This window comes from Mastomys coucha, unplaced genomic scaffold, assembly GCF_008632895.1.
Source record: "Mastomys coucha isolate ucsf_1 unplaced genomic scaffold, UCSF_Mcou_1 pScaffold6, whole genome shotgun sequence".
Taxonomy (NCBI): Eukaryota; Metazoa; Chordata; class Mammalia; order Rodentia; family Muridae; genus Mastomys; species Mastomys coucha.
Window position 1 is genome coordinate 87,401,455 of NW_022196912.1, and position 26,315 is coordinate 87,427,769.

The 26,315-nt window shown below is 41.5% G+C and overlaps 1 protein-coding gene and 1 long non-coding RNA gene across 2 annotated transcripts in view; one reads left to right on the forward strand and one right to left on the reverse strand.

The window, feature by feature from the left end:
* LOC116080315 overlaps positions 1 to 5,478 on the reverse strand; it is an 8,430-nt gene extending 2,952 nt beyond the window's left edge. The window contains exon 1 of the long non-coding RNA XR_004114393.1: positions 4,907 to 5,478. This is a non-coding gene — a long non-coding RNA (uncharacterized LOC116080315). The remainder of the gene's footprint in view (positions 1 to 4,906) is intronic.
* The window catches only part of Lrrc9 (leucine rich repeat containing 9), a 74,391-nt gene continuing 53,320 nt past the window's right edge, over positions 5,245 to 26,315 (forward strand). The window contains 12 exon segments of the mRNA XM_031356690.1: positions 5,245 to 5,484; positions 11,716 to 11,796; positions 12,345 to 12,563; positions 13,376 to 13,516; positions 14,155 to 14,218; positions 14,744 to 14,814; positions 16,410 to 16,592; positions 18,565 to 18,720; positions 21,714 to 21,895; positions 22,676 to 22,807; positions 25,481 to 25,657; positions 25,991 to 26,108. Coding sequence (XP_031212550.1) covers positions 11,749 to 11,796; positions 12,345 to 12,563; positions 13,376 to 13,516; positions 14,155 to 14,218; positions 14,744 to 14,814; positions 16,410 to 16,592; positions 18,565 to 18,720; positions 21,714 to 21,895; positions 22,676 to 22,807; positions 25,481 to 25,657; positions 25,991 to 26,108 — 1,491 coding nt within the window. The 5' untranslated portion in view covers positions 5,245 to 5,484; positions 11,716 to 11,748.

Below are 26,315 nucleotides of genomic sequence, written 5' to 3' on the forward strand. Positions count from 1 at the left end.
TATATATATATATATATATATGCATACACACACACACACTCACATAGAGAGAGACAGAGATACAGACAGACAGACAGACAGACAAATACATACTGGAATACTGATAATTCATAAGGGTAAAAGGCCATTGATAGGAAAACGAATGGTACTCCATGTCATTATATTCAGTGAAATAAATAGGACTCAGACAAGCAAGCATTGCATGTTTTCTCTCATAAATGGAAACTGTAGAAGAAACATGGGGGAAAGGAGCAGCAAGCAAGTATACGGAGGGCTTTTGAGGAAGAAAGGGTACCAGAGGATGAATACAATCAAAGTATGTAACACGTGGATGAAAACATCACAGGAAACCCCATTTTCTATGGCTTAGCATGCATTAACATGAATATGAATCCTTGGTTTTGTCAGTGGCTAGGATGGGGAGTAGGGTATAGATAACAGCTTGGGAAGAATGAAAATGGAGAAGAGTTTAGTGTGCACCATCAGAAATACGCTGAGGCCTAAGAATATGATCAAGGCTTTACGCCTAAGTTCTAAGTGCAGAGAAGGTAGAGATGGGGTTCTCCTCACAAGAACTAGCCGTCTCTCCCGTGGAATAAACCTCCCTCTCTGGCTTAAGTTCATTGTCCTTGGACTGGTGCCTAGAGGGAAATGCAAACAGAACGGGAAGGTGAAAGCAGGGGTGAAGTTCTCTGAGACAAGGGAAGTCCCTTTTTCTGCTCATTAATTATGTATCAACAAATCATACCCAAAGCCTAACTCTCTTAGGTAGAGACCGTAGAAGTAGAATTATGTCGACCTAATTAAAATTTTGCATAGCACAGTTTCTAACTTTTAATTGTACCCTAATGTATTCATTTCATAGAATTGGAATAGTCATTGCCAGACATTAGTAAGCAGGCCTTTAATGATGACTTTGTAAGTACCACATAATTACCTCTTCTACTGCTTGAATAAGTTTTGAATTGTATTTCATTTTTTGGTTTTGTGACATGTAAAATTCAAGTGCGAGGCAGTGAACTTTTACACACAATCTAATGAAATCATTAGCTGGGAAGCAGTCATTTGTACAAAGATCAAGTGTCTATAAAAAATGAGATTCAAATTAGCACTGAAAGTCCCCAGACTTTTCATTCTCCCAACTTGCCATTCTCTTTTCTTAACGATGGTTTTCTTGGATAAATAAATTTAATAGTCAATCCAAAAGATTTTAATTAATGAATGGTTACATCATTCAACCTTTTCTTTTCTTTTGCATTTTTTCCTTTTATTGAGAATAGATATTTTTCCTTGAATAAAACATATTGGTTATGGTTTTGTTCTCTCACCTCCCTCCTGTCCAGAGCCACCCTCTTTATGTGTCTAAATAGTAAATGGACAGTCTTCTAAGGATAACAACAAAATATAAGATAAAACAAGAACTAACACATCTGAATAGGGCAAAACAGACTAACAAGGGAAGGAGCCTAAGGAAACAGATACAGATGCAGAGACCCCACACGTTCACACATTTAGGAATCCTGTAAAAACACTAAACTACAAGCCATAATGGATGAAAAAAGCCCATAGAGCAAAATAACAATAATGATAGTTGTAGTAGTAGTAATAATAATAATAATAATAATAATAATAGTAATAATAATATAAAAAGTAAAATGGTGGGTGTAGAAGAAAAGCCCTGACACAGCATTATGAGACAAGGAACGTCCCAAGACATCACTGAGTTTGTTTTTTGTTGGCATCTACAGCTGGGCATAGTGAGACTCCCTTGAAGAAAACTAAATTCTCATTTGCAAATGATAACTATTGGAGATGGCTTTTGGGCTAGAGATGGGGACATACACCCACTTCTTCTCTCGGCTGTTAGTGATTTCACTTTCATTTACAGTTACATAAAAAACGTATCATAAGTCAACCTCAAAATGAGATTAATGAAAGCTGGCCTCACCTTTCCAATTTAAGCGACATCTGGAGTATTGAAACGAACAAACAGTCAATTACAGATTACTTTGGACAAAGGATTTAATTTGGCAAATCACCAGAGGTGTTTGCACTGAGCCTGTAGAGGATGCTAACACAAGTCCTGCTGCCTAACACAAGTCCTGTGAGCTCTCCCTAGAGGAAAAGAACACTCTTCCACTATGGGTGGGTGTGAGTCTCAGTCGGCTTTCTCTACGATCCAGAACCTGTGCACAGTGGCCTGGGACCTCCCACATTAACCCACATCACCCATTACTAAGAAAATGCTCAGTAGGAAACTGCTTGCTGTGCCAAGTGTGAGGACTGGACTTCAAGGCCCAGAACCCAAATAAAAACTTTATTAGGAGGAAGAAAAAAAAAAGTAGCTCTCTGAAACCCACTGGTCACACAGACTACTGTAATAGCAGGAACACCAGCTTCCGTGAGAGACCCTGTCTCAGAAAACAAGATGGAAGGCTCCTGAAGAAAGACTGGGTTGGCCTTGTCACATGTGAGCTCTCACATAATCTGTTTTTATATAATACATATAGAGTGCATATTAGCACTTTCTGTTGTAGGGGAAATCCCAACGGATTGGTGTACTTCAAAACAAAACAATGTACTCTGATAACTGCTGTACCCTCATCCCTGAGTGCCATATTCTTCCTGTTCTGTTTTGTTTTCTAGTGCTATGATAAGCATCATGACCCAAAAGGAATTTAGATAGAAAAGGGTTTATTTCATCTTACGATGCCAACAATGAAAGGAAGTCAGGCCAGAAAATCAAGCAAGGAGCCTGCAGGCAGGGGCTGGAGCAGAACCATGGAGAAACTTTGTTTACTGGCTCCCTCTCCACAGCTCCCTCAGTCTTCTTTCTTATACGATCCAGAACCACCTGCCCACGGGTGGAACTGCCCACTGTGACCTGGGTCCTTCCTCCCTCATCAACTGTTAATAAGATGCCCTTCAGACTTGCCTTCAGGCCAATCTGATGGAGGCATTTTCTCAATTAAGGTTTGTGTCAAGTTGACAAAACAAACAAAACCATCCAAACACAAAACCTAACCAAGCTTACCCCAAAGTGAAAAATTTTTTTTAATATTTAATTTTTTATTTTTTATTTATTTATTTTTATTTTTATTTTTATTTTTGGATTTTCAAGACACGGTTTCTCTGTGTAGCCCCGGCTGTCCTGGAACTCACTCTGTAGACCAGGCTGGACTCAAACTCAGAAATCTGCCTGCCTCTGCCTCCCAAGTGCTGGGATTAAAGGTGTGCACCACCACCGCCCGGCCCAAAGTAAAACTTTTAATGCAACAGTAAATAATTTTAATCTAACTGATCTATGATTAAATTTCTTTAAAGTTTAGAAATTAAAACTATCCTCCTATTTAATCTTTATATTCTAAACAGAAGGCTTCTATAATCTTGTTCAACTAGATTTTCAGAGCGAAAGATAGTAAAAATAAAACTTAAATCAGATTTAAAAAACAAAACAAAACAAAAAACCCAAAAATAAAAACCTGGCATCACTTTTACCCTTAAAGCACAGATAGTTTAATCGGCTTACTTTTGATCTGTTGCTGACAAGAAGGAACAGTGTTCAGTGACATGAAAATACAGAGGGAAAATTAATTTACTTCTTCAGTGAATTTGTTTACAGACAATATTACAGACAGCAAAGGCATCACATGAATCCAACTCTTAAGTTGTTAAGTAGAAATTTTTATAATGTGAACTTTTTCTTGAAAAAGCAATTTAAAACTAGGCTGAGCAAAGCAGCCATCTGGTGATGAAAAAGAGCATTACAGACACTATTTTGCAAGAGGATCCAACGACCATAAATATTAACACAGCCCCACTGAATTACAAAAATGAGTGCAGTGCTGCCAAGAGTTTTGTCAATTTGATACAAACCTAGACACAATGACAGAATCTCAACTGAGGAACTGCCCATATCAGATTGTCCCGACGACATATCTGTGGGACATTTTTTGATCAATGATTGATACGAGAGAGCCCTGCCCACTGTGGACAGTGCTAATCCTGAGCAGGTAGTCCTGGCTCGCATAAGAAAGGATCCTGAGCCCGCAGTATTTCTCCATTGCGCCTAGCTAAGCTGGTTTTGCTATTGAAGGACTGGGATTGGACCATATAAGTCAAATAAATCCTCACCTCAAGTTTCTCTCTTGCAATAGACATCAAAAAAAAAACGACATGCCGTGTCCAAAATAACCTAATGCAAGCCTCCCACGCAAGTATAAATTGTCCTGATAGCCAAATTTTCAATGTAACACACAAAACCAAACCGTCTTTAACCCAATGCATCCCCAAATAGTTTAACATGTGATCGATACAAAAATCATTAACGAAGCCGGGCGATGGTGGCGCATGCCCTTAATCCCAGCACTTGGGAAGCAGAGGCAGGCGAATTTCTGAGTTCGAGGCCAGCCTGGTCTACAGAGTGAGTTCCAGGACAGCCAGAGCTATACAGAGAAACACTGTCTCGAAAAAACTAAAAACCAAAAACCAAAAAAAAAATCATTAACAAAATCATTTCCATTGCATCTCTGCATACTAAACGTTTGAGTTTTGAGGTGTATTTTACTGTACAAGTCAGGTCAAATTACTCCATTTAAAGAGCACATACAAGGCTGTGGTTAGTGGCTAACTCTAGTGGACGTTGTGGATGTCAAGAACGTAGAGGGTTGGCAGCGGGTTGACTTGGTTTGTTTTATACTTTATAAGTTCATTGCTTTTTCAGCCAGTCTCTCCCTGACCCCTTAACGTCTACTCTATTTTGTAAATATATTATTGCCTCCTGAGAATTTTGGCAAATTTAAGACACTCGAAAGCCTGCCTGAGAACTCCTAAAAGACCAGGGTCAAGTGCTTGGAGACGTTCGTGGGCGCGCGCGCGGGGGCTTGCGCTCACTCTTGGGGCTCACCGGGCTCTTGGCGGCTGCGGGAGGGAGCGGATCTGGGGGCTGTCTTGTGACCTCAGTGCTCCACGCAATGCTGGGGAGTTAATCCTGCTGACTTCGAGGCACCAGGTGTCAAAAACTTTCACTGGAAAATGCCAGGACCAGGTCCCCACCGCCTAGCCCACAAACTGTCACTGTCCTCGGAAGGAAACAAAGTGAAGTGATACACCCAAGACTAAGAACTAGGCAGCGGCTGGCTCCCACCGCTCCCCAGGAGCCGTAGCAAAGGTGGGAGGGGAAGGTCTCCCGGAAGAGGGCGGGGGAGGGTCTTCCCTGCTTATGTTAATTGGTTGTAGTTTGCCACCACGTGATGCAGACAAGGATGGGCGGCTGATTTCCCCGCCCTCTTCATCCCCTTCGTGACCCAGAGGTCAAGGGAGGCGGAGAGAGAGGGTTTCCTAGGCAACCGCAGTGGGCGGTCAGTACACAGCAGGCCCGGGGCTGGAAAGGTGCGGTGTCAGCTGCAAAAAGGGACTGGGAGGTCGGAGTGCACTCTGACCTGTCTAAGACGGCCCAGGAATCCATCCTCTCTCTGGAATAAGGTACTGAGTATCCGTCTTCTAATTGCCTCTAGGTGTCCCTCCCTGTAGGAAGGACTAGGGAGTCAGCTTTATTCACACGTGGAGGAAATCTACCTGCAGCACACAGGTCAGGGGACCTATGTGATGGTGCAATGTGGGTTATAATAATATTGTAATGATAGTTATAATAACGAAAAATAATAGTGATACTTTAGAGAAGGATCCTAGGAAAAAGAAAGAAAAGATGTGTTTCAGGCTCGGGTGGATACTGGACTAAAAAGACTCAAGTGCTCATTGGTGGAACTGATACTGATCATCTAGAAATAGGAAAGAGTTTACGTGAACCATCAGTGAGAACTTTATACTCAAGGGAGAAAATAGTTGGACCACGTCGGGCTTCTGCTGGGCAGAAAAGTTGTAATTTCTTAAAATAAATGTTTACTCAACTCTCCTGGCAGACAGAAAGAGTTCTTTACAGACCAGTTAGTACTGCGTTTCAAATTGTCATGCAGAACAGTGTCTAACATCATGTTGAGTAGGATCTGTGTGGTATGACAGTTCACTGGAACCCCTGGATCAATTATGTTGAACGCTCGCCGTGTGTCAGACGTCATTCCTGTTCTCAGGGAACGTGTTAGGAGGGAAGACCTGCAAGTATCACAATACAATGTGACAGGCAAGAGCTATACAGAGGACATATGCTAACCTAACCCAGTCCTGTGAAAGAGAATGTTTACAATAAGATCAAAGAGGATGCAAATCTTCCAAGAAGACTCAATGTACTCTTTAAGGATATATGGAGTATAAAGTCAAGGAGAGGAAGACACATGTGCTGAAGTGCAGCCATGCTAGCTAGTTATCACAGGACTAGAGTTGTAGCCAGGGTTGGAATGTCGTATGGCTGTTTTGGTTGACCAGAAGCTTAAGAGATTGCCAGGAGTCTGAAATGGTGATCATAAACAGTTTCCAAGAGGAGTAGCAGAAGCAAATAACCCCCACCCCCCAGGAGGCTGGCTGCTCCAGTGGATTTGAGAATGGGGTAGGTAGTGAGGCAAGAGGTGCCATGATGGCAGAGAATGGAGAGGAAGCATGAGAACTCTCTCTGTGTGTGTGTGTGTGTGTGTGTGTGTGTGTGTGTGTGTGTGTGTGTGTGTGTGGACTTGGTGAGAAATGAGCCTGGGAAAGGCATGGGGGTAAGTCTCAAGTTTCCAACTTGGAAGAAGAAGAGATGGGTGGTGGTGTCCTTTAGCGTAATAAAGTATTCATTAAGGGGAAACAACATTAGTTGGAAATAGGAGCTCAGCTTGGGACATACTGCATTTGAGATGCCTGTGACACGTCCACATGGAGCTTTCCAGGTGGGCTTTTGAGTTTATTGCATAGAAAAGAGGACAGGAAAGATGAGTGACTTTTCCAAAGAAGGAAACTGTCAGTGCACAATAACAAGTAGAGGAGCAGGGGGACAGTTTAGACAGTGAAGCACTTTCCTTGCAAGCAAGAGGACCTGAGTTCCATCCCAGAACCCATGTAATCCCCGTGCTGGGAAGGCAAGCCAATTCCTGGCGCTCCTTGGTCAGCCAAGCTAGACTAGCAGGGGAGTTCCCATCAAGATGAGAGACACTGTCTCAAAAGAAAGTTGAGGTGGATGGCACCTGTAGGATGGATGGCCCCTGTGATTATCCTCTGGCCTCCACACTTAGATGCACACAGCAGCGTTTATACCTGCATGTGCATACACAGTGTGGGACGGAGGGAGTGACATACAAAGAAGAAAAGTGTAATCAGTATTGCTCAATGCTAATCAGCATTGCTTAAAGTCACGTCAAGGTCAAGTTGAGCGCTGAAACACGACCACTGCCTTTGGCAATCTGGAGGTTACTTACTGTCATTGGTCTTGTTTAACCCTAAGTAGATACTGTGATGGCTTGAAGGGTTTTCTTTCACATTACCGGTGGGTCGAGGACTGAATGGATAAATTGTTGCTGCTGATTGCCTAGAAATTTCTTTGTGAAAGTGTCAAATGTAGCTATTCGGGGTTTTTTTCTTTTAATGCAATATAGAAAGAACTTTTCTAAATAGAGAAAGCTGGTACTCATACACAGAAGGAAGGAGACCCCATGGAAAGAAAGATGAAGGACTGGCAGAGCAGTCTCTAAAGAAGGTAGAAAAAGTTGACGCGTGGCTGGGCAGTGATGGTGCACGCCTTTAATCCCAGCACTTGGGAGGCAGAGGCAGGCAGATTTCTGAGTTTGAGTCCAGCCTGGTCTACAGAGTGAGTTCCAGGACAGCCGGGGCTATACAGAGAAACCCTGCCTCAAAAAAAAAAAGTGGACGCATGCACAGCAAAGCTGATGCATTTCAGTCAACACGAAGAGTTATTTATTTATTGTATGTGATATGTGTGCATATGTATGGGGGGGCAATGCGTGCTCACTCAAGGCTGTGTGGAAATCAGAGACTGCTAATATGGAGTGTCTTCTTCAATTGCTCTCTGCCTTATTTTTTGAGACAGTCTCTCAGTAAACTATAAGCTTACCGATTCAGCCAAATTGCCGGACTCGGCAAGCCTTCCCCAACTTCCACACCCCTACCCCACAGCTCCTTGGGCTTGTTCTGCCTCCACTCGCAGGTCTGGATTGCAGGTATCCACTGTTTACATGTGTACTGGCAATCTAAACTGAAGTCCTCATGCTTGCACAGCAAACACAGGCATTCCACTAAGCCAGCTCCCTCAGCCCCCAAATGAACATTTGTACTGAGCCAAAAGTCCTAAAGGGGTGGGGGACGGATATGTCTTTAAGGAGAAAGGAAATAGGGTGTACATCCTAAGACAGCCCGTGGCCTGTGATGGTGAGGACAGAGCAATCTGACGAGAGACAGGGAGGAGACAGGGAGGGAGGATACGGGGGAGAGGAGACACAAGGGAGAAAGGAGGAAGGCTTGAGAAGGGTGGTGAATGTCAGGGTACTCTCATGGATCCCAGGGTTTCCGTCTTCCAGCCTCTTCTCATGGGAAAGGGAGCAGACGAGAAACAGAAACAGTTGCCGCTGTAACTGGGGAATAGCTTCTCATAGTTCAGACGTAGCTGTGCACATTTGGAGGTTTCCGTTGGATTTTGCTTTGTCAATTAACTTCTGAGCTAGAATAAGATTATTTTGCCTAAATGGGGCGTTGATGCTGACAGAGTAGTGTGAAATTGAAAGAGAATCTGAATGTTTGTATACCCAGAAAAAGTAGTCTTCTTGACTAAATGAAGAGATAGACTTTTCGGCACTGTGGAGGTGAACTCCTATAATACTTTTCTGCAATGCCCTCTTCAGTAGGAATCCCAGCTGGACTTTTAAAATTCTTTTTTTTTTTTATATTTAATTTGTAATGTGTATGTGGATAGTGTGGATATGTGCAAGGTGTACAGGTCCTTACAGACACCAGAGGAACAGGGTCTGCGGAGCAGGGATAGCTCTTAGCCCGCTGATGTGGGGGCTGGGATGGAGCTCCAGTCCTCTGGAGGAACAGCACGTGCTCTTAACCTCTGAATGAATCTCAAACTCCACAACAGAGTGTCATTAAAGCAACAACAAATCTTAAGTATAAGTCATAAAATGAATATAAAAAACTAACTAAGAAACTTAAAAGAAGGAGGAGGAAAAAGAGGAGAAGAAAAGGGAAGGGGGAGGAGGAAGAGAAGGAGGAGGAAGAGGAGAAAGAGGGAAGAGGAAATTGTATTGACAACTATAGAAGCATAGAAGGAATGCTTTACTTTGGGCTTGTGGTTCCAGAGGATTAAGAGCCTATATTAGTCAGGGTTCTCTAGAAGAAGAGAACTGGTTGTGTGTGTGTGTGTGTGTGTGTGTGTGTGTGTGTGTGTGTGTGTGTGTGTGTGTCTGTGTCTGTGTGTCTGTGTGTCTGTGTGTGTGAGGGGGATTGATTCAAATAGCTACAAGCTGTGTCTGTGGTCTGGCTAGTCCAAGAATGATTGTCTCCTGACTGGGGACAATGACTGGATGTCTCAGCTGGTCTTCAGTCTGTGTTGGAATCCTATGGAAATAGGGTTCTAATACCAGCAGAGTACTGCCTCAGCTGCAGGATCAATGGGCTTGTCCACGAGAGTGAGGGAAGGTAGGGGAAAACCAAAAGCTTCCTTCTTCCATCTCACCAGAAGACATAGTCTAGACTTAGGGTGGGTCTTCCTACCTCTGATAATCCAATCAAGGAAAATAAAATCCCTTACAGGAATGCCCAGATATTTAGGTTTTAGTTGACTCCAAATGTAGTCATCACAAAGCCAATCTCCAGTATGGTGAGGAAGTGTGGCAGTAGGCAGGCATGGTGGCAGAGTTAGGTAAGACTAATGCGGCTCTTGAAACCTTAAAGTCTGTCCCTCCCACTCCTCCCATGACACACTTCTTCCAGCAAAACAATCTCACAGCCACCAACTGGGAACCAAGTGTTCAAATGCCAGAGATTATAGGGGACATCTCATGAAAGTAGGGTGACACAGTTACTGGAAAAGAGAGAGAGAAGGGGGACAGATCAGAAAGTCCAAAATTACTACTGAATGTCTGTAATCATTTAGGAGGAAACCGTGTAGTTCTTTCCAGAATTGATATCTTGGGCATAAATTAAGATTACTTGGGTGCTTATCTGATGTCTTTAGAGGTCCTGAGGATTGGCTCTGACTTTTGCATTTAGTGGGCAGATAGCCTTCCCTTCAGTTCCCACAGACATTAAACCAATGGAAGGCACCTGGGTTTCCTGGAAAGCCTTCCATGCCAATGAGGCACCTCAGTACCTTAGCCTTCAGCTAATGACCTTTGTCCATTCTGGACAGTCCTACCCCATTAAGCCCAAACTATATAACCCTTGAATCACCCAAATAAAGTTGATCTGTTTTCCCGAAGCTAGTCCCAGTATGTCATTATTATCTAACCATTCAAACTCACAGGCCATCTGAAACCCTGTTCCTGGGCTTCATCCTCATGGGCTAGTGGACAATGAGCCCAGGGAGAAGGGAGACCCACAGGATAGCTCCCACGGCACTGTTGTATTCTGGATGTAAAGATGCCAGTGGGAGGCAAAGAAGGGATGAGCAGCAGAGGTCTAGCCCTACAGTACTTCTCTGACTCAGATCCTATCAGTTTGCATGTTCTTCAGTGTGGTCCATCACATCTATCTGCCTTGTTGTCCTGCAAATATTCCAAGCATATCATCAGCTTGTGTTCTGACTGTGACTCCTTCTGCCTGGATGTATGTGATCCAGATTCCTGTATGGCTCACCTTGTGTATTCAGTTCTCTGCTCAAATTCCACCCCATCAGCCTGGCTCTCTGTCCCCTCCTTGGTCGTCTGCTCTGGTACTTATTAGGTCTTTGATGCATAGGTTAATGACTGGGGAAATGGCTAAACTGAGCCAAGACATCAGTGAAAATAAGGTAATTTTCTGATTGCATTTTGCTCTATGGAATTAGCTGGGTGGGGTTCCTCTTCTCCTCCTTGGCTCAATGCCTTAGTCTAGTTCATGTTGCTATAATAAAATACCCAGAGCCAAATAGAATCAATAGACATTTGTTTTCTACAGTTCTCTATGCTGGGAACTCCAAGATCAAGGCCCTGGAATCAGGTGTGATCTTCCTGTGGCAGGTAGAAGAGGAAAAGAGGAAATAGCCCCCTCTATCAGGCTGGTATTGGGTACCAGGTCTCATTCCTGGGGGAAGGAACCTTCATGGCCTCTTAAAGACTTTACCTCTTAATGACTCTGTATTGACAACACCTGACACTCAGAGGGTCCTCATCTAAGGCATAGCTTCATCAAGGTGGGACAGTGTTCCCATTCACAAAGCCTGAGTGCTAATTCCTGGGTGTACTTGGCTGTAAGCCCTGCCGAATGGAGAATGCCCCAACAGTTGCTTTTGCCAACAGTTGCTGCTCTGAGTTTGAAAACAGCTTTACATTTGTTTTTTAATTAGCTTAGTAAAACTTCTCTTTCTGGTGTCTTGAATTTTGGCATGCGTTTGTACACATGGCTTTTCTCCCAATGTGATGTCTGGTTCATCTTGAAACAACATCATCAGTTTTTCTAGAAGTCAACTTTTCCCTGGTGTGGGTTTACATTTCTTTCTTCTCATATGGTGGTAGGCGGTCTAGTTGTAATCAGGGACCTAACAATGCCACAGTTGCTAGCATGTTAAGGTGATTCACCAACCGGCCTGATGTGACTCCAGGACTGAACGCCATCTTTTGTTTTCTTTAATAGATATATTAGTGTGACCATTGTTTTTAATGGAAGATGATTGAAAGTGAAAACTTAAATCGAGGTGAAATCATTAAAGAACTGGTGAGTCCAAGACTTTGTTCAGTAATATTTGCAAGAGTGTTGAGTAGAGCATTCTGACTGTCCTTCCTAGAGCTGGGAGGACTGGGAACATTCTGACTCTCTTTCCTGGAGCTGGGAAGACTGGGAACATTCTGACTCTCCCTCTTGGAGCTGGGAGGACTGGGAACATTCTGACTCTACCTTCTGGAGCTGGGAGGACTGGGAACATTCTGACTCTACCTCCTGGAGCTGGGAGGACTGGGAACATTCTGACTCTACCTCCTGGAGCTGGGAGGACTGGGAACATTCTGACTCTCCTTGGAACTGTGAAGATTGGTGGGAAGGAGATTCCTGTTGTTGGGTGACTGTGGGCACAGGCATCACTAGAGAGACCCGCTCTCTCTTCTGTGGGAGTATGAAGGCATCACTAGAGAGACACACTCTCTCCTCTGTGGGAGTATGAGAATAGTGTCTGTTCTAGAGGAAGTTTACAGTTTGTGTTGTCAAAAGACAGCTTTTAAAAAACTAGCTAAAGCAGATAATAACTCAAGTTCCTTCTTTTAAAACAGTGTTTGTGCAATGGCTTGTCTTATGAGATGGTTGGACAGGAAGGGTCAGACACTTCGAAATTGGAGATGTTTTTCTCGGGGTATCCCCGAATAGTTGGATTATCATTGTTTCATAATTTATCAAGTCTTACAATTGTTGCTCAAGATATAAAGGAAATTTCAGGACTGGAGACTTGCTTACGGCTTAAAGAACTTTGGATTGCTGAATGCTGCATAGAGGTAAGTCTAAACAGACAATCTTACAAGGTGCATCTAATCCTGAATTCTCAACTTCGGAAAAAGAATTCATTAAAATATGTGCAGTGTGTATGGATCAAAGCTGATAAGTGGGCAAAGATAAAAATTTGTACAAAGTGAGAAACAGAATAAGGAATCAAAACATAATTTTTTTTTTTTTTGGTAAATATGCCAAATTAGGTCATAGCCAGTATTGCCAACAAAACTGATTCACTTCGGCAATGGTTAGATGTGCATTTTAGAAAGAGACACTTCAAAACGTATCATGGGTGGTAGAAATGTACACACCTTTGGACTCAGAAACCCGCCCTAAGAGTTTTATAGTCAAGAAGTAATTCAACAACAGGGAGCAGTTACCCATGAAAGTATTTGTTATACTGATTTCAGAGCAAATAAAATCATCAAATGTATATGTTCTGCACATAGGGGAATTTTAAAGAAAGCTATTCTGACTTTCATAAAATATTTTGTAATTATTAAATATTAGACTTTGAAAATTATGAAAATGTATAAGATGGTCTTAAGCAAAACCCCCCACACCATCCATCAAGTCATATGCATATGATTATATTAATGTCAAATAGATGTAGTTGGTTAACATTTAAAGAATACATGCCAAATTGAATATAGCTGTATTTAGATAAAGAAATTGTAAGTTTATTTTAATTTGGAGTTCATTTTTCTGGGTATTTATATTACAATAAAGTGGTACTTAAAAGAAAAAAAAGACTTAGGAACTTTATTGATAAGTCAAAGATGAAATAAGTAATGTTCTTCAATCTTCTTTTCAACAGAAAATTGAAGGCCTTCAAGGATGTAGAAATTTGGAAAAATTATATTTATATTACAATAAAATTTCCAAAATAGAAAATTTAGAGAAGTTAATAAAACTGGAAATTGTATGGCTGAACCACAATATGATAAGAAATATTGAGGTGAGATACTTTTGATAATTTGCATGTAAAGTCAGTTTATTGCTATGGCATTAAAACCACAGTGTCTAAGATGCAACTTTAAGGGTCAAAATAGTCATGAATAGCATAATTATTGTGGTCAAAAGGAACTACTTTGGGGCTAGAGAGATGGCCCAGAGGTTAAATGCACTGGCTGGTCTTCCAGAGGACCTGGGTTCCAGTCCCAGCACCCACATGGCAGCTCTCAACTGTCACTCCAGTCCTAGGCATGCCAACACCCTCTTCCATTCTCTGTGGTGCACAGCATACGCACAGACAAAACACACAAACACACATATATTAAAAAAGTAAAAGGAGGAACTAATGTGTAGGTAGCATTCTCTTCACAACAGGCCTGAGAAGTATTCGGTGTTTCAAGGGATTCAGAGCGAGGTTTGAGAAGCCGTGTGATGCGTTATTGCTACAGTCACTGTGCTGATCTCCCCCTCCACTCCTTTCTGTTCCTTCTTGTAATTCTCTCCAGACTCCATTAACGTGGGGTTGGGGAGGTTCTTTGGACCCATTTTCCTCTGGATCTGTATCCACTGTCCAAGCACCCAGGAAAATAACAAGATTGATCAGAGTTGAGGTTTACAAGGACATGTTGTCTACACTTTCAGGGCTTGCAGACTTTGAAGAATCTAAAAGACCTCAATCTTGCAGGCAACCTAATCAGCAGCATTGGTACGTAACTGCTTCCTTTAGAATCTGAGCTAGTGCATTTGTAAAATGTGTGCTTAGATTTGTCTCTTTTAGACTTTATGCCATTGAAAAGCAGTTTTACTTTTGCATACATTTTTACCTTAGATCATGGTTCTTTCTATTGAGGTATGAAGATCTTCCAGAAAGATTATTGATTCTTTGAGAGTTTCTTACAGTGTGTAAGATACCCACCCATCTCTTTCCAGATCTACCTCCACTTCCCTACCTATTTTTAAATCTATGGTTCAGGTGTTTAACTCTCAGTCATTAATCACTATTGCTAATTATGCAGTGGTGTCATTAATCCTATTGAAATGCAGGAATAATGGCATCCAAAACTTACAAGTGTACCAGGGTAAATAACAAAGGTAGAACAAGAAACCTAATTATTTTTGTGATGCCAGAGGATTGAACTCGTGGCCTTGGGTATGAAAGACAAGCACCCTGCCACTGAGCTATGTATGCCCTTATTCCTAACGTTTCTTTAATCTCATTTTTAAATGAAAGGTCGATGTCTTGATCCCAATGAACAACTGGAGAAACTAAACCTTTCTGGAAATCAAATTACTTCCTTCAAGGTATGTTCAACTAAATGATTGGTTTCTGTTTATCAACCTGAGTTATGAACTGTAAAGACCAGAAAATATACCAAACAATCCTCCTTCAAGGAGTAATTGCATTGAGTTCACTAGTCTGTGCTTCCTGGTGGTCTAGGGCAGTGGTTGCCAACCTGTGCAGTGTGATCCCTTTTGGAGGTTACATATTGGATATTTACATTTTTCACAGTAGCAAGATAGAACTTGTGAAGTAGCAACCCCCTTCCTTGCAGGTGTCTCTGACCCTCTAAATAGTATTTCCACTCTTCTAGTTAATTAAGCAAAAATCCTTAACAGTCTTCTTACCCCTATTATTCCTTCATATCCAACCTTCAGTCTGTGAACAAATCTTGTTGTTGCTCATTCAGAACATGCCCAGAGCCTTGCTGCCTGGATCACTGGCAGCCTGCTGGTAGCAATGTCCTTACCAGTCTGCATTACTGAGAGAGAAAAAACAACCTCTCACAGTCCTCCCTATTGAGAGAGAGAGAGAGAGAGAGAGAGATAGAGAGAGAGAGAGAGAGAGAGAGAGAGAATACCAAGGCACACACATGGAGACAGAGAACACTTTGCAGGAGTCACTTCACTCATTCCACTCAGGCACGGCAGGCAGGCGGCACCCTTACCTGCTGAGTCACCTTGCCAACCCTCTTTTCCTCTTCTCTATCCTCAGTCTGTTCTCCATGCAGCAAAGCTTGCTGGAACCCTTTTAAATATGCTATAATAAATCTCTCTTGTCAAACTCCCTTTGCTGTCTCGCCTTGTTCACAATATGATTCTGACAACATGCATGAGACTGAAGGCACACAGTCAAGCACAGCTTATGAAAGTACAAGAGAAAAAGGAGTAAGAAATAACTTAAAGTCAGTCAATGTAAAGACTTACTCTTTAACTCAGAGAAAAACAGAAGGGTATTGCAAGGCAGTAGAATAAATACTTTGTGAAGGAATTTGAGTGAAATGGTTACCCAATTAGTCCAACTGCAAAGGAACTAATCAATAGGAAAGGCTAGCCCATTTTAACAGGCACTGGAAGAGGCTCTTCTGGGCAGTCAGTGGCAGTGGCCATTCTAAGAGGGAGAGATGAGCATTCATGAAAACATGGAAATCAGAAATCTTGGGTCTATTGAGAAATGTCAGCATTGTTGTTTGTCTCAAATACATAGTGTGCACGAGAGCACAGGGAGTTGGGACTAAAGGCTAATCAAATCTTCAGTGTGGCATGTTTGATAGATGACACGAAGCTGTCACTGCTTTTCAGCAAGGGGCTATTATAATACAATCACAGATATCCCTCCAGAACGGTAAACTGGAATTAGTGTTTACTAGTTAGGAGCAGCTGGGATGCACAGAACATCCATAGCTATGTAGTCTGCCATTTTGCAAAGGTTGATCTTCTCTTCTGGAATTTAACAGGTCCTTTACCTAGACAGAAGCATCTCAGCCATCTAGCTCAATGAAACATACATACTTAGGTGTGCAATTAGAGTGTTACGTTGGATTGTGATGTTAGGTGTTAAAACTCTTCCCCTCAAGGCGAGCATTCATAACTGATTGAACATTGTCACTGATGTTTAGGACCTTACGAACTTGACCAAACTCACTCACTTAAAGGATTTATCTCTGAATGACCCTCAGTATAAATCTAATCCAGTGTGTCAGCTGTGTAACTACTCCACCCATGTGCTGTATCACTTGCCTTCTCTTCAACGACTTGACACGTTTGACGTATCAGCAAAGCAAATCAAGGAGCTGGCAGATGTAAGTGGAGTCGCAGTCAGGTATCTGTGACTCAAGTGTGTGTAGTGAATGGCTTTTTTCTGGCTGGGTCCTCAGATGGCTGTTATTCTACAGTCAGTCCTTGCCTCCTGTTTCCTCTTGCCCCATCCATAAGCAGGATGGTTCAGCTAAAAGTATACAGATAGTAACATTAATTCTGGAATTCAGTGGTAAGACAAAAAAATGGGAAACTGGTGTTGGAAATAGATTTTTTTGATATATGATTCTTAAAATTATGTTAGAACAAATTAAATGTAGTATTTTAAAAATCTTTTTCCCCCACATGGAAGAAATCTAAGTTAAATTTGAGGTTCATATAAATAGCAAAGTGCATCTTGATATAACTTTATAAAGGAGTACAAGCAAGTTTGGTGAATACCTTGTTGCTTATTTGAAATGTAACTTAGCATCATCTATTTTGTCTGGCAAAATGAACTATTTACTCCTCAGTACATGATGTTGCCGTAGATTTAAGGAAATCCTTTTACCTCTCAGTGACTCACATATATTTGAATTGGATTTTCCATTTACCCCAAATATTTAAAATAACAAAACCATCATTTTCCATTTTTTTTCCTTTTTCTTCCTTTCATACATGCACACACACACACACACACGTACATGCACATACACACACACACACACACACACACACACACACACTACCTACATGATGATGTCAGGTGTTTTGCTCTGATGTTCTTCATTATATTTTTCTTTTTTTTTTTCTTTTTCTTATTGGATATTTTCTTTATTTACACTTCAAGTGTTATCCCCTTTCCTGGTTTCCCTCCCTCCCAGAAACACCCTATCACATCTTCCCCCCCCCTTTCTGTTAGGGTGTTCCTCCACCCACCCTCCCACTCCCACCTCCCCGTCCTCAATTCCCCTAGACTGGGACATCTATTGAGCCTTCATAGGACCATTGAACCAGGAACTGATCCTTTTGTGTAGACTGGCTGGCTGGTTCTTTTTTGATTGATCTAATTCTCAGGCACCATTTAACTTGTGTAGTTTGTAATGGCTATTTAATCAATTTGTTATTATTTGTGATTTAATAACTGAATAGTATATTAAGTTTAAGATTGGAGATAATTGCATTAGAATGATAATTTAATGATATCATGAGTCTAAAAGGAGTTAACTTAGAGCATTGTTTCACAGATTGGGGGAGAGGATAAATTTTTTTGTCAGGCTTTTAAGAAGCAAATTATACTCAATTTGGCATTTACTTTTAATTCTTTAAAAGATTTTCTCTAAGTTAATAATGTAGGAATAATGTGTTTTAATATTTGTTCCAGTCTTATGTCTTTTTTTAGCTAAGTATACTGCTTTCTAAGTTAAATTGTATCTGTAATTTTTTATTGGAATCTTGGGAATAGACATTCATATGCCACATACTCACATATTAAAAAATAAAGATGCTCTTTGGGATTGCATGTCATATCATAAATTAAATACAAAATCCTATGGGCACCATCATGTCTGCTGTCAGCATCAGCATTTCTGATGGAGCTAGCAAAGTTCCAAATGTATAAAGAGCATGTTATGCTTATACAAAATCACTGTTAACTGTGCCTTAGTTAGAGTTCTACTGTTGTGATCCAAAACTCTTAGGGAGGAAAGAGTTTTACTCCTTGAGATTTAACTCCCAGAAAAGTCAGGGCAGGAACCTGGAGGCAGGAGCTGGCGCAGAGGCCATGGAGGAGTGCTGCTTGCTGGCTTGCTCCTCATGGCTCACTCTACCTGCTTTATTATCACACCCAGGACCACTGCCCACAATGAGCTGGGCCCTCCCATCATCAGTCCAGAAAACACACCACCAGCTATTCTGGCTGAATATTTTCTAAATTGAAGTTCTCTCTTCCAAAATGGCTCTAGCTTGTGTCAAGTTGACATAAAACTAGACAGCACAGCTACCTGTCATTTGTCTTATCTAACCCTTTACCTTCAGTCCACAGCAATGAAAAAAATAATGTATTATAACATGCGAATAAAAACTGTTCAGAGACATCTGAATGAAGAACTTGAAAAACTGAATGACAGAAAATGCAAGTTACAGAAGCTACCAGAAGAACGGATAAAATTATTTAACTTTGCAAAGAAAACGGTAAGATTTAATCGTATAAAATTTCAGTGGCCATATTATAGGAAAATTATCCAACACACTGGTAAATCCTTAACTCCACTGCCCATTCACTCCCACCCTGTGTGCATGTGTGCATGTGTGTGATTAATACTGAGATTTGAGTCGGGTTTACTCTAAAAATACTTTAGTTCCAGATAGTTAACTGAGCTACATTCTATGTATAATTTATTTTTAAAGATATGGGTGTGAGACCTCCGTTCCAATCTCCAATGTCCATGTAAAGCCAGACTTGGTAGCCTGTGTCTGTGGTCACAGCGCTCCTAAAGTGAGACTGGGAAGCTGAGACAGGACTTATGCAGAACAGAACAGAGGCTCTGTCTCAGACAAAGCTGACTGTGAGGACCAACATCTGAGGTTGTCCTCCACACATGTCCTGTGATGTGCATATACCTGTACACACACACACACACACACACACACACGTACACTCACATACTCAGACACATTCACACATACATACACACACTCACACACTCACACATGTATACACACACATCTCACACTCACACACACATATACACACACCTCACACTCACATACATACACACACACTCAAACACACACACACTTATACATACATACATACACACTCACATACTCTCTCATACACACATATAAACACACACATACACTCACATACACACACACACAGGTATACACACAGGTATACAATGGAGAACTTTAAGTCAAACTATTTTAGTAGTGTGTGTGCTTTTTATGCAGAATAATTAGATTCCTTTTATTAAAAGTAGATCTTGAAAAGTTAAGAATCATTTACTTGAAAACAGAACCCTGTGAGTGTAAAATTTTCTGTAACTTCTCAAAAACATGAAGAAACAATGGATTTAACAAATGGTGGTAGAAAACCATCAAGGTATTTAGGAACAGGGAAGCTAGGTGCTTAGTTTGTGTTTTACCAAAACTAAATGTCAATGGGGATAAAAATTAAATGATAAAATATCAAGAATAAATATGTAAATGGGTTAATTTAGCTGATCTCAACCTGCCAAATACCAGACATTACAAAGAAAAAAGACATTAATTCAATTGCAAAACAAAACAGTAAGATGTTTTGTGCTAAAAGGCGTTATTCATAAAGGTAAACACACAGGCTAGGAAGACAGCTCAGTAGCTAAAGTGCTTCCTACACAACATGAGGACCTGGGTTCAGTCCCAAGAGTGCATATAGAAGGGTAGCCATGATAACGCGGGCTGCTCATCTTAGAACTGGGGAAGTTGAGACCCGTGAACCTTGGTGTTCAGTGGCCGGCCAGCTGAGGCTACTTGGCAGACTCCAGGCTCGTGAGATATCCTAGCTTAAAAAACCAATGTGGACGAGCCTGAGTGGCGACACTTGTGCTTGCCTTCTGGCCTCCACATGCTTATACACACACAAGCACATGCCCACCACATACACATTAAGACAAAAAAAGTCTGAAGACATTAAACTATCCTCAAGAAGCAGGATGCATGCCCTAAGAGATTCTATCCTTATACTGTACGTCTATGAGGAAGACAAGGCTAAAATGAGATGTGCAAACAGGAAAGCAGAAGGAAGCATATAAATCAGCACTTTACCAATGAATGCGTTGCAGTGACTAATGAGCACTCCTTTATGAAGCACAGCACACAACGGCATTAGGTGGTGTCAATGACCGTAATCCCCTCTGCCCTGCTCATTAGAGCTTCATAGAGCTCCAGCTCAGCAAGTCTACTTGTGTACTTCATTCTCTGGCTAGTTATCACCACCCCATGGATAGTAACAAAGTATTAGCTGCTACCTAGATCTTTAACAAGAAAACAAGCTACAATAGGCTACTATGTAGCTTTCTTTATTTCTTTATTAAGAAATAAAGTTGGAGGGCTGGAGACATGGGTTGGCTGCTCTTGCAGAGGACTCACACTAGCTCTCAATACCCATACCTGGTGACTCACAATCACTTGGGACTCTGGATTCAGGAAATCCAGTGCCTTTCTTGGCCTTCATAGGGACCTTCATTCATTATACATACCCACATACATTTAAAAGTAAAAAATAAAATAAAAGTTTGAAATATATTTAATGGCCCTTTCTACAAATGATCATGTTTTTGGTTTATAATCAGAATGAGATTTTTGAGGTACAATGTTAATTAAATTTAAATGATTTGACTAAAAACCACAGACAGACCAAAACGTCAAAAATCCATTTTATAATGTGCCATTTTTAAGTACATAGGTTGAGACTCTCTTACTTAGAATGCTTCACAACCAAATGGAGTTCAGGGTTTGGAGTCTTTCACATTCTGGAATATTTACATGAACTCTGAATGTCCCTTATCCGAATATCTAAAATATGTGCAAAGTTTCAAATTTGGGTGCACTTCAGATTTCAACCATGTTAATTAAAACCAGTAAGCAAGGAAAGGAATATATATTATATAAACTGTACACATTGTTTAAATATGTAATCTGTTTATAGCAACCAGTTATAGCTATATAAGTGAAAAATATCACTTACTAGTAAATTTCTTTTTATACATGTTGTACATTATAGTTTAACTTTAAATCCTACAAGAGATGTACTCTGGTCTCAAACTTTAAGGGAGTGACCCAAAGGCTAAGTGATCAAGATAAATAATATTTAAAGCAATATTTTAAATATCCCAATTAATGCCAAAAGCCTAATATGGACAACAAACCCTAAAATATTAAAATCTGATGCAGTGTGTAGTTTTGAGCTAGTCAGATACTGAAGCAAAAGGAAAATGTTGGCTTCCCTTTGTATGTTTTCTATGATTTTATCTCTCCAGACATAGTTTTAAAAATTGAAACAATGAATAGTTATTTTGATAAAAATTACATTTTTTGAAGTGTAAGGTTTTATTCACATGCAGACCATCATTGATGATAATTTCACTCTTGCTTTAATAAGCACACTCAACATTTCATGGCCTGTACATTGATTCCCACAGTTAGAACGGGAACTGGCTGAACTCAAGATCTCTGGCAAAGAGCAGAGTGATGCTGGGCCGGAGGCCGAGAAACCCCGGAATAGCGAGGTCATCGTGCAGGAATCAATTCTGTACCAGAAGATACTGACCAAACTGAACGCTCTGGACGACAGAGTCACATTCTGGAACAAGAAACTACATGAGTATGTTTGCCAAATTGTCTGGTCATTCAGATCAATAACAGGATCAAATAACCATGTTGGAGGCCAAGAGTTGAGCTCAAATCCTTTGATAGATGGGAGAAAACAGAACATGAACTGTGTTGGCACACCAGGTTCCTAGGGCCCCTACCACTCAAAGCCAGGCTCTGGTGGAAGCCATTTTCAATTAAGTATAGTGGGCTTCCTCCGCTTCTTCTGCTTCTGTCTGCAAACTAAAAGCAATCAAGTGCACTTTAGTTCAGAAAGTAGACAAGACCAGCAAGGCACACTACAGTCCTTGCGTTTTCACACTGCTCTTTCATTTATGGGGACACTGGGTAAATGGGTTATTAGGCCCTTGTAATGATCTTAATAACAGGATTGTAACATGTGGAGGTAGGGGATCACTCCATGCCAGGTGGCCCTCCCAGCTCTTTAGACGGAAGTACTATTAGTGCTGGTGTGGTGCTGAGAATCCTTTGGTGTAAGAAGACAAAAACAACCTGTCTAGGATTTGGCAGCCATGCTTTTAGATCCAGGAGAGTCTTAACTTTTCACATTCTGCATGAGGGTAACAAAATCAGGGGGATTTTCACTGCCAGAAACAGAATATCTTGTTCTGGGTCTAACTGCTAACACTAACGTTATTCATCCACTGAAAGCAAAAAGTAACTGATACTCAAATGCATGTGATGTGCTACGGCACATGAACCAATGGCTCTGTGTCAATGCTGTGAGTTTCGTATCTGATAACTTCCTGCATGTGTATTTTGTCTCTGGTAGAATTGAAGCAATTTATCGAACTGAAGTAAAACAGAAGAAGAAGAGCCATGGCTTACTGACCCCATTTCTGCTAACTGAGCTGGAAACTGTGGGGAACATCCATTTTGAAGAAGGCACTCGAGCTGATGAATGGTAATTCTGAACTTTAAGTGGACCTCCAAAAATAATTGTACCCAAGCCAGGTGTCTTTTGTTTGTTTGTTTGTTTGTTTTGGTTTTTTTTTTGTTTTTTTGTTTTTTTGAGACAGGGTTTCTCTGTGTAGCCCTGGCTGTCCTGGAACTCACTCTGTAGACCAGGCTGGCCTCAAACTCAGAAATCTACCTGCCTCTGCCTCCCAAGTGCTGGGATTAAAAGCATGTACCTCCACCGCCCAGCCCAAGCCAGGTGTCTTGTCTCTTTTTCAAAATAGCTTTTATCAAAATATTGATCTGTTGAAATTTTGCTGTCATACATTTTCCACCTGTACCTTTGTCTCATTGCTTTATCATCATGAGCCAAGTCCTGGGCACCTCAAGGGGGTCACGCGACACCCATTCTTTTTCTTAGCCAGTCAGCAGAAAAAAGGATATGGGAAGTTTGTAAAAATTTTAAGAAAAAAGTTTATCCTCACGATGTTGATACCGTTGCTGGTGTCCCACTGTCGTCCTCATGATGTTTGTACAGTTGCTGGGTGGCTAGCCCTGGATTCAGAACACTGCCTGGAAACCAGAGCAGAGCAGAAGGCCACAGCACACCTGACCACAGCAGGCTGCCACCATGGAGGCCTCCTGGCTGTCCTGCAGACCTGTAGTCAAAGAGGAAGCCATCTGGGAGCTAAGCCTGCAGTGGGTGGTGGGGGAGGGGCGCAAAGCCAGCGTTCAGGCTGCCAGGTTCCCTGTATCACAGCCAGCAGGAGACCATCTAGGCAAGATGAGAACGAAAACCGGTTCGGTCCGACTTTGTCAGCCAGGCTTGTTCTAACTCCTGGAGTCTGACACCAGGTGGTTTACTGTAAGCGACTTTAAACAGAACAGTTTGTTCCTGTTTCCTTGTGTAATGTAATCTCAGATCCACAAGGAGGCACAATTACATCAGTCTACTTCAAAGTGCATGTCATTTCTTGCAAGAAAGTGAGTTCTAAAGAGAGGCTGCATGTATTAGACTATGGGCCTAGGGAAGGATCTGCCACGGTCTCGGTCATTCATATGACACAGAGGTCATTTGGGCTATTGGTCACCTTCTGCACTGAGAAAGCCTTTGGTGGTAAGTCAAGTGCTCTAAGCTAGGAGTTCAGATATTGGGCTCAGAAACCACCCATGAGGAAGCCGCCCTCTGTGGCTGTAACCCTCATACCCACTCAAACGCTTACAGGGTAAACATATCTCATAAAGGATCATTTGCTTCCCTGTTAAATGGTCTCTCTTTCGCTCCTAATCTCCATTCTGTGCAATTTTAAGACAAGATTGTAATTTTATGAGGACAGTCAGATGAGGGCAGCAGAGAGCAGAGCAGTCATTGAAAGGATCCTTGTTCTAGAGTTTCTCAAAGCTGCCACATCCTCCTCTGGTTCTCAGATCGCTTTTCTCCCTGGAAGATCTCTGAGGCTTCAAGAAGGTGCCCTCTGCACTCCGCACCCAAGGCTCCTCTGCTAAGTCTTTCTCCTTTAGCATTTGTTATATTTATGGCTTTACATATTATTGAATGTCTACTCCCATTGGAATATAAGCCTTAGGAGAAAGAGGGTGGACACTGCCCTTCTCACTATGTGCCCTAACTTAGGAAGTTCTTGGGATAGAGCCAGAGACAGTGATAATCCCAGAGAGGACCCGTCAGTGTTGATGATGACCCAAGATCTGATTCAGCATGCGTCTGAGATGTGGTACAGGTGTGCTAGAGGGTGAAGAGGAGTGGATGTAGCCACTCCTGCCATTTCAACTACAGGTTGGGGCCAGGCACTGAGTAATAAACTTTGAAAGGCCCTTTACATATTTACCCAGTTATTTTAGAAAACAGTGGATATTCAAACTGGGTACTACAGCTACGTTTGGGTAGGAATGATAATTTGTGTATGAACACACACACACACACACACACACACACACACACACACACATATATATATATATATATATATATATATGTGTGACCAGTCATTGAAAGGATCCTTGCATATATATATACATGCATACATATATACATATGTATATGGCAGATAAAATCACCTGTGGACAGTGGAAACAAGAGAGCCATAATTCTGGTTCCTGGGGAAAAGCAAGTTTTCCAAGTCTATTGGAGACTGGGGAATAGCTCAGTCACAAAGGACTTCCCTGCATGCAGAAGGTCCTTGCATTAACCCTTAACACCATAAAAAAATAAAATAAAATAAATGGAAAATTTAAAAGGATCATTTTAGGGAACCAGAAAACAAACAAACAAACAAGCAAGCAAGCAGAAAACAAAAAACTAGAAAGCAAAGCAAAGCTGAAGTCCCAGCCTAAGGGAAGTGGCCAGGAGTATGTGGTCACGCTGAGGCTAGTCAAGTATTCTCAGGGAGGACTGTTCAATCAGCATCCGTTTCAGGTAGATGGACTAGATAGTAGATAATAAAAGGAACATTTCACTGTGTCTCAAATTTTAGCATCTTTTGTTGATCAAATATGCCCATTGGAACAAAAAGACAGTTATGGTGATCTGATGAAGTATGTTTAGCAAAAAACGATCACAAAATAGGACCTTGGAGTTTTACTGCATGTGCCTTGTATCCTTCAGCATGCTGAAGGCACTCTGTTGTTCTGCTTTCTGTGTGTGTTCTGTGTCCCCATGTAGGTTTAACTCCTGCTATGAACTAATTCTCTCACGTTTCTGCACCTGGGACTTCAGAGCATACGGCATTACAGGGGTGAAAGTTAAGCGTGTCATTAAAGTTAACAACCGTATTCTGAGACTGAGATTTGAAGAGAAATTCCAAAAGTATCTGGATCTTGAAGACATACAGGATCCTGAGTAAGAATCAATTCTGTAATGAGTTACTGTAAAAAAGCCTGCCTTTGTTTTATTTTGGGGAGGGGAGAGAATATGAATATTCCTGTTTTAAACATTAACCACATAAAAGATGCACCCTGCTAGTAAATGTTTTCTGGTCCTGGGTCTCCCATAGCTGAGAGGAGTTCATGATTTGTCCACATTGAGCCTCTTTCTGAGAGTGGGGTAGGGGCACTGGAAGTTTTAATGGCACTGGAAATGGGAAACTGTCACCATGGTGTACAGTTAACTAATTAATGGTTAAGCTTTTGTGATGTTAACTCTCACTCTCTTTCTGCCTCTGATCTTCCTAAGGAGCTATCGAAAGATGCTGGAGTGCCTTTTCTATGTCTTTGATCCTGAAGTGACAGTAAAGAAAAAGCATCTGCTACAAATACTTGAAAGGGGATTCAAAGACACCGACACGAGCAAGGTAGCACGCGCTCTCTCCCAGAATACTCATGGGCTGCCACTGGTCCAGCGTGTCTCCCCATCACTGTTTACCGAAAACTTCTGCTCCTGTTTCCCAGGAAGCTTGGTGACTTGGTGGCAGACTGACAGAGTCTTAGGCATGAAAAGGACAGCACAGCCAGTCCTCCATGGCTCTGTCTGCCTGCCTTGACTTGATTCTTCTTAGAGT